The sequence below is a fragment of the Amaranthus tricolor genome, chromosome 14 (assembly GCF_026212465.1).
Source record: "Amaranthus tricolor cultivar Red isolate AtriRed21 chromosome 14, ASM2621246v1, whole genome shotgun sequence".
Taxonomy (NCBI): Eukaryota; Viridiplantae; Streptophyta; class Magnoliopsida; order Caryophyllales; family Amaranthaceae; genus Amaranthus; species Amaranthus tricolor.
In genome coordinates, this window is record NC_080060.1 from 12,025,551 (window position 1) to 12,035,025 (window position 9,475).

Below are 9,475 nucleotides of genomic sequence, written 5' to 3' on the forward strand. Positions count from 1 at the left end.
AAAACAAACCAAGTTTGAGCTACTGTATGCACAAACGTGCCAAAAATGGTTAAAAACCCTTAATATCGCAACTATGATTTTCTGTTTGTGTTTTAAGTGCCCATGTAATAGCACGTGCGTTTTAATTAGGCGTGTCGTTATGTTAGTTGAGAGCTCTATATAAGGAGAGCCGCACTTGTGTTATAAAGAAGAACAGAAGATAGCAGCTGCAGAGGAACAGAACACAACAGCAGCAGCAACAGCCCAGCCTACTGACCAGCCCACCTTGCAGCATGACCCAAGCCTTGACCATGGAGATCTGGACCTAACCAATCATGGGGACGTCATCTCTATACATAGGCCTAGCCATAAAGGTCTAAGAGTCATGCTGGTAGTGCATACAATCGCCTAGAACACAAGCACAAGGGAACCTAGTTGTTGATCCTAATCAGAACAGCACAGCAGCACAACTTGCGACTAGGCCACCATGCACGACACGTGGAGACCAAACCTATGCACCCAGGACCTAAGCTAAAGTAGAAATGGAATCTTCATACAAGGATCTTTCCATCAAGACTCTAAGTGTCCATTTTCAAGCATGGAAAGTCATTCAAAAAGTGAGCCCAAGGTCACCTAGTCGCCTGTTTTATTTTGAAGGCATTGTAGAGTATTTTAGTTGTTTGTTATGTTTTTAAGTGTGCAAATGTTTTGCACGTGGTTGTTTTTAGCCGTTAGAGTATAGAAATCTATAAATAAGACTCTAGGCCTCGTGCAAATGTATCCAACATTGATTAATTCAGTTTCATTTCTCAAATTCACGCGCGAAAGTGCCAAAAACGGTTAAAAACCCTTAAAATCACAACTGAACACGTAATTTTTAGCATATGACTATGATTTTCAATTCTAACCACTTCAACACAATAATATATACCAAATAGTGTTGTGTGCCAAGTTTTGTGCAAAAAAACCAAGTTTGAGCTACTTTATGCGCGCAAACGTGCCAAAAACGGTTAAAAACCCTTAAAAATCACAACTTAACACGTAATTTTCTAGCATATGACAATGATTTTCAATTCTAACCACTTCAACACAATAATATATACCAAATAGTGTTGTGTGCCAAGTTTCGTGCAAAAAAAATCAAGTTTGAGCTACTTTATGCGCAAACGTGCCAAAAACGGTTAACCCTTAAAAATCGCAACTTAACACGTAATTTCTAGCATATGACAATGATTTTCAATTCTAACCACTTCAACACAATAATATATATCAAATAGTGTTGTGTGCCAAGTTTCGTGCAAAACAAACCAAGTTTGAGTGAGCTACTTTATGCATATATTCTCTATGCATTAATGTTTATGTTAGATGACATATGCTTTCAAGATTGATTTTCAGAGGTGCATTAGAGTAAACATTTGTAATTGCCTAATTCTTAATGATAAGGGCAAGTATTAAAACACCATTGGTGGCCTAATTCTTCATTGCCTAATTCCAGGATTGTATTAGAGTAGACATTTGTAGTAAAGCCTTATTGGTGGCCTTGAAGAACTTCTTGAGTATGCAGAATTTGAAGACATAGTTGAAGCAATTTGAAGATTGGTGAAAGAAGATGAATGCAATGAGAAGAAGAAGATGGATGAAGGAGATGAGATTATTGTAGTTATGAAAATAACACAAGGGTAAAAAGAAAAATTTCCAAGATAACAAAAAATAAAACAATTTTTGATTCATAATATTACAACAGCTTAAATTCCAAAAGTACATTGCTATTTTGTGTAGTTTTTTTTAAGATTTGCTACCACTGTCTTTTTGCAAAAGTTCGTGCTTACCATGTATAATGTCCTTTCTTTATACGAAAATAAAAATCTTTAAGAGATTCATTGTTTAAAAAAAACATTTTATACTTTAGTAATTATTTTTAAAATATATTTATTTAAATTATTAAATGTTATTTGAATTAGTTCAAAATCAAAACCAAATAAATTAGTTTAAATGGACTTAAAATAAATTAAATTCAATCCTAAATATCTTATACTTACGAGCTAAATTAATTTAAATATTTTAGTAAATATATTATCATCTAAAGTAATTATTTTATTTAAAACCTTCAAATTTTCCAACTTTGGTATCACTACATGTAGATGTAGACCCATTGAGAATTTATTATTACTCAAACACAACAAACTTTCGCCATAAATTTGATTTAATATTTTTTTTTTGAGCTTTAGAAAAGCCGTAGTTTGGTGGGTGAGGTTGACTACTGTATGAAGCAACAAAAAGATCTACCGGACTACCTTAAAAACTGAATTGCATTGAATTTGATGGATAGTGATCTTTTAATTTGTTGTGAATAAGACATCAATGACCCGAGAAAGGAAAAATGAAAATTGTCCGCTCATTTTTGTTCTTTCTCCCTTTATATTCAATGCATCTAACAACCATCTCTCACGTATAATACAAAATCATAAAAATTTAATATTAATAATATTTATAATAAGACGAATCAAATAAAATTCAATTTAAATAAATTTTAACTTATAAATTAAAAATTAATTATAAATTAAAGTGCTGAATAAATATTATAATATTTCTAACATGTAATTTATAACTTGAAAGTTTATGTGTTGTTTTTAAGATATTATTAAGGCCTATTAAAAACTAACTTTTGGAATACACTTATAAAATTTTGTAGACAAAAAAATTTTAGAAAAAACTATTAGAGAACACTTAAAAAATTTAAGAAATAGAGTATATTTCTGATAAAAATTAAAAAGATGGTAAGCAAAGTAATTCAAAATAAAAATAAGAAAGTTGTTGTGAACGGTGAGTATTTATATTCTTCTAGTATTGTTTGCATTATTTATGCTCTTGGAATTTATTGGATTTTCATTATAGAACTTTAAGCTGCTTTCCCTCTAGACGAGTCACTTTGGTTATTGGTATTGATTGATATTAATAAGAATAATTTATACTTTAAATTTTTATATTCCTTTCCTTCTTTTTTATTTGTTCACTTTACTTTTTTATGTAATTCAACGCAAATTTCAAACCTCGATATTAATAATATTTATATTGAAATGAATTAAATAAGATCCAATTTAACTAAATTTCAACTTAAAAATTAAAAATTAATTACAAATTAAAAGGTTGAACAAATACTACAATGTTTCTAACGTTGAAAGTATATATATATATATATATATATATATATATATATATATATATATATATATATATATATATATATATATATATATATATTGTTTTTAAAAAATTATTAGGGCCTAATAAAAAAGAAACTTTTGAGCACACTTAAAAAATTATGTAGAGCAAAAAAAAAACACTATTAGAAAACACTACAAAAATAAGAAAGTGGTTTTGAATATTCTTCTAGTATTATTTTCATCATTTAAGCTCTTGGAATTTATTGGATTTTCATTATAGAACTTTACTCTGCTTTCACATTTACTTTCTAGAGCAGTCACTTTGGTTATGACATCACGTATTCCCATGGTAATGTAGATCATAAAAAGAATTAATTTTTTTCATAAATTTTTATTACTATTTACTATCATATTTTTAAATAATAATATATTATAATAATTTTTTCAAAGAAAAAATAAAATTATTAAAAAAGAATAAATGTGTGTAATAAACTTGTTAATTATAAAAATTACATCAATTATTCATTATTATTTCAATTATTTAATATTAATTACCAAATAAGATAAGAGGCCATAAATGTACATTTTCTTTGTTTAAAGATTAGGACAAAGTTCACTATACCTCTAGCTGCGACCGAAGTTTCATCCAAAATTCTCTTTTCATACTTTTATTAAAGGCTTCCAGCTTGTTTTCTTATAACCGTACGGTCCGAAATTTCATCCATTTTATTCTTTCAATAAAACCCTTAATTTTCTTTTAATTTGTTTGACCAAATTCTCTATAGGGTTTTACCAATTTGCTTCCTTTATCTCCTAGGATGGTTGTTTTTACACACAATTTAATACTACAATATAGTTGTAATTGGAAAAAAAAGCTTCTTTTACTTAGATTTTTCTTTTTACTGGCTAAAGTTCATTTCTTTTTCATTCAGGAGCATTATATTTTTTCTTTACAGTACCTAGAATTTGTTTTTGCTTATCGATTTTCCTTTTTTTAATCTGGATTTTTTCAAATTACTTTTCGTTGCTTACAATTTTGTCCAAATCCTCATTTGGGTTTTCTCAATTTAATATATTTTGACCTGGGATTTTGATTTTACCAGCTTTTGTAAGCATAATTGTGATATAAGAACAAAATTAATTAGTAGTTGTTGTGATATCAAAGATGAACTGTTTTTCTTTCAAAAAGAACAAGAACAAGCAACATAAAGCAAATTCAGCCCCTGAATTAAGGAAACAAAATACTGCAAATACATCAAATAATAAAAGGGTATCAAAATCTACTAATTCAGTCTCAACATCAAAGAGTATACCAGAATTATACAAGGAAAGACAGCATTATTTGAGGGTTTTTACTTATGAGGAGCTTAGTGAAGCTACTGATGGTTTTAACAAGTTGTTAAGGATTGGTGAAGGTGGTTTTGGGAGTGTTTTTAAAGGTACAATTAACACCCCAAACAAGGGTAATCCTACTGTTGTTGCTATCAAGAAGCTTAATAGATATGGCTTGCAGGTATTCATTTTGTCAACTTCTTTTTTTATTGTAATTTGTAATCTTTTTAATATGATTTTATCTGAATTATTAAAGGTAATAAGAATGGGATCTCTAAAATGATTTAAATGCTAATTTTTTGGACTCATTATAAGGTCCTATCCAACCAAAATGTTTAAAACATACCCCATAATTTAATATTTATTCGACCTTAGACTTAAACCTGACTTTAATCTAATTTAAATAATACATAAATCAATGTGGAGTGTGATTACAGGACTCAGTTTTAAATGGATATGAAATTCTTGACTCAAAATTGATCCGATGATCCAAATGAATACCTCTAGATTCTTGTAACTACGTAGCATCTTTAATGATGATTTAACCTTGTATGTTTTTTCATTTGCTTCATACACTTGTTTATTAGCAAAATTTGTTCATTAATTTTGTCATTTTGTTGAATAAAATGAAATGATCATGGTCTTGGATCTGTTATCTTGTCACACTTTGGTTCTGTTAGTGTTTCATTGATAGAACAGTTGCCTTTTTTTCTGGTATTGTATAATAGGGCCACAAAGAATTCCTTACAGAAGTTCAATTCCTTGGTGTTGTTGATCATCCAAAACTAGTAAAGCTTTTGGGATACTGTGCTTTAGATGGAGAAAGAGAGATTCAGAGACTATTGGTGTATGAATACATGCGAAACAAGAGCTTAGAACATCATCTATTCGGGAGAAATCCTCCTCTATCGTGGATTTTGAGATTAAAGATAATGTTGGATGCAGCTGAAGGCTTGGATTATCTGCACAAAGGAATGGAAGTTCAGGTTTGAATCTTTTTCATTCTCTAACCTTGTATTGAAGAAGCATCATTAAACTCATCTTGTTTTCTAATCCCAACGATTATTATCTTATTGTGAATGTTAAAAGGCTAGCTGGACTTATTGTCAATATCAGCATATAGTTAGGAAACAAGAGGTGCACATAATTTATAAGCCAATGAGATATCGTTCCAAAATCACATGAGAATGAAAAGAAGGGCTGCGGTTTCTTATTAAGTGTGCACACCATCTTTAATTCATCGACGTGGGATAAAATATCCCAACAACCAAACCTAGCCTTTTCAGGAGCTTCTGTAGTTTTTCTCTTTCTTACCCGCAATTAATAGCATGCACCTAGGCAGGATTTGAGGGTTGGATGTACACAAATTTACGTTGACAGTAACAACGAAATTATTGTTTTAGATTAATTAACCTTTGTACGTCAAATAAACAAGAAGTGCACGTGATATAACGAGTCTTTTATTATACTTTATTATAATCCAAAAGCAACATCATGCACTTCAAACTGAAATCCAAACTTTCCGGACTGATGTTTTGATAACCAAAAGCTTTGGAATATTTAGTAATTTTTTACTTCAGATTAAGTATATAATCACGGAGGTTGGTAAATAGTGATTTTTTCTTAGAAACATTTGGCTGATACTCACTGTTGAATCTTTTTTGGCATCTTGGGTATATTTTGTGCAATGCCAACGACTAGGCCTAGCCAAAGCATTTGATGTACTTATTTGTGATATGTCATCACGGCCTGTTTGGTTAATGGTACTAAATAGTGGTAATAAAAATGATTTATAGTGTAAAATTTCATCAAAAGTTCTACGTCATTCCCATAGTGATGAAACATTTATCACAAAAGAGTTTTTTTTGTTTACAAATTGTGATTACCACCTAATACTACCTTTTCCAATGGTAATACGTTGGAATGAGTTTTGTGAAGAAAACGAGATAAGTTGAAGTTAGACAAGCATAGCCATCAGATAGCCAAGAGATTTTTCAACCAAAATTACCCTAGTTTTCATTCCCATTACCATCATTTATACATCTAGCAAACGGGCAGTCAATATAATCTCAAACGGAGAGCATGTATTGCCATTCTTGTTTCAATTGATGTTGAACCATTGTGTGCAATTTCGGTCAGGTGATTTTTAGAGACTTCAAGTCTTCAAACATTCTGTTGGACGAAAACATGAATGCAAAGTTATCTGATTTCGGGATGGCTAGAGAAGGTCCCACTGGGGATAATACTCATGTGTCAACAAGGGTGAGTTCTATCATTCAATTCCCTTCTCAATGTTCTAAAGTTCTTTTTTCATACGGGTTTAAACGAACTGAAATACATCTTTGCTTGCTGAAATTTCAGCCGGTGGGAACTTATGGATATGCCGCCCCAGAATATGTTGATACAGGGCATCTCAAGGAAAAAAGCGACATTTACAGCTTCGGAGTGGTTCTTTATGAGATCTTGACAGGTCGACGATCCATAGCTAGAGATCGTCCGCCTGGAGAACGGAAGCTCTTAGATTGGGTGAAACGATTTCCAGCTGACAGTCGGATGTTCAACATGATCATGGACTTGCGCCTGCGAAATCAGTATCCTTTAGATACTGCCCGGAAAGTAGCCAAGTTAGCAGATAGATGTCTGATCAAAGACGAAACAGAACGACCAGATATGAGCGAAATTATAGAGGTTTTGAAGAGGGCAGTACTCGAATCGGAGGAAAAAGCTTAAAGAGTAAACATTCCAAAATCAACTAAGAGCTAAATAATGCGGGATAATAGAGTATTATGCTCATAGTTTTTAAACATTGCTCAATCATTATCCTCCTGTATTCATGGAAGCCAAGGCATATGATGCAACTAAGATTAGTGTATTTATTAACGAGTTTTTGTAGGGAAAATACAAGTAAAATGAAGGATGATGATGATTCAGTAAGTTGAAGTGTGATTTTTTTGGCCATATTATGTGGCAATGAGTTTCCTGTGAGACGGTCTAAGTCAGTAAAATTTTTTAAATTTGACATATCAATTTCAAGACTTAAAATATTAAGATTTTACTCTAAGATTTGTTCTAAGATTTTACTCTAAGAAGGCCAAATCCCAAAATAAATACAACTGATACCCAAAATAATATACTCTCTCCAAACCAATTTAGTTGTCCCATTTCCTTATTTGGCAAAGTCTTTTTAGTTGTCCCATTTTTATTTTTGTCAATCTTTTTTTACCTAAATATCCTTAGTTCACACAAGTTTTTACGAATATACCCCTATGTACTTTACTTACCCAACTACCCTTTATTACTTACTATTTTCTACTTACCCTTTACTACTTACCCTTTTTAATGGACCTCACACAATCCTTAATAACCGTACCCAAGCAAATGGGACATCTAAATTGGTTTGGAGGGAGTAATAATTTTACTCGAACCTAATAAAATAACTTACCTAAGATTTAATAATCCCAATTTTACTTAATTAATTACGATTAATTAAGCGGCTTAAATATGAACTATTTCACTAATGTTAAAATTTAAAAGGTTAATTTAAAAGGCTTTAATACCAATTTTAGTGTTTACTCGGTATAACTTAAAGTTGGAATAGACATTTCAAGCATATTAGAATTAGTTATTTAAGTCTTGGAATTGATCTTTTAAGTTTTTAAGTCTTGGGATTGATCTTTTAAATCTTGAAATTGTGAAATTCTATGACTTAAAATGTCAATTCTAAAGCCTTTTAATTGATTTTTTAAGTCTTGAAATTGGTCCTTTTAAGTCGTAAAATTAACCTTAAAATCTTGAAATTGATAAATGAGATCATAATAATTGAATTGGCTCAACAACATATGTCTTACAATAGAGACAATCTCATCCAAGATTTTGCGGGATTTTGTGATTTTGCGAGATTTTGTGACAAGTTAGATGACTCACCATGCTTCATCTTACATTCTTTATCTCTAAAAATTATGCTTAAATAGAAATAGGGTGAAAATCCACAAGAGATTATATCTTATACTTCCTCCGTTTCATAATACTTATTACCGAGTATAATTGTTATGTGGGAAAATGTCACTATCAGTAGCAAATATTATAGAAAGGAGTAACTAGATATTAGTCTTTCCACTACCACTAAGTCATCATGATTGAAGAATGATGGAGGCATAATTTGTTGACTACGTTTTTTTTATTAAAATGAAAATCGTTCAAAGTTGTTGAACATGACATATACATAATTGCATCATTGTGCTTATTTAGGAGACTAGTCAATTAGTCAAAAAGTGGTATCCAAATACACAATATGTTGATTATACAAAAAAAAAAAAAAAATCTAATCCCTATAAATACGTGTGTTAAAATTTTTAATAAAGTAGGTAAATTTCTTTGAAGTAAGTTAAAGGGGCACTTTTTAGATTAATATACAAAAGTACTTTGAGTAGCTTTTCTGTTGGGTTATTGTTTTTGATCCATTTAATTTCTAATAAACTATTAACCGTGAGCACGTATTTATAATTACTAAATATTTTTATAAAAACCGATTTAATATTTTTGATACATATATATATACATATATATACACATATATATACATATATACACACACACACACACACATATATATATATATATATATATATATATACATATATATATATATACATATATATATATACATATATATATATATATACATATATATATACATATACATATATATATACATATATATATATACATATATATATATATATATATATATATATATATATATATATATATATACATATATATATATATATACATATATATATATATATACATATATATATATATATATATATATATATATATATATACATATACATATATATATATATATATATATATACATATATATATGTATACATATATATATATATATATATATACATATATATATGTATACATATACATATATATATATGTATACATATATATATATATATACATATATATATATATATATATAT

The 9,475-nt window shown here is 29.3% G+C and overlaps 1 protein-coding gene across 1 annotated transcript; it reads left to right on the top strand.

Annotated features, from left to right (window-relative positions):
* Positions 1-3,769: 3,769 nt before the first annotated feature.
* Positions 3,770-7,498, top strand: LOC130799918 (probable serine/threonine-protein kinase PBL19). The gene is made up of 4 exons (XM_057663212.1): positions 3,770-4,656; positions 5,204-5,461; positions 6,615-6,737; positions 6,837-7,498. The coding sequence occupies exons 1-4, from the start codon at positions 4,309-4,311 to the stop codon at positions 7,203-7,205; spliced, it is 1,098 nt and encodes a 365-aa protein (XP_057519195.1). The 5' UTR covers positions 3,770-4,308; the 3' UTR covers positions 7,206-7,498.
* The last annotated feature ends 1,977 nt before the right edge of the window (positions 7,499-9,475 follow it).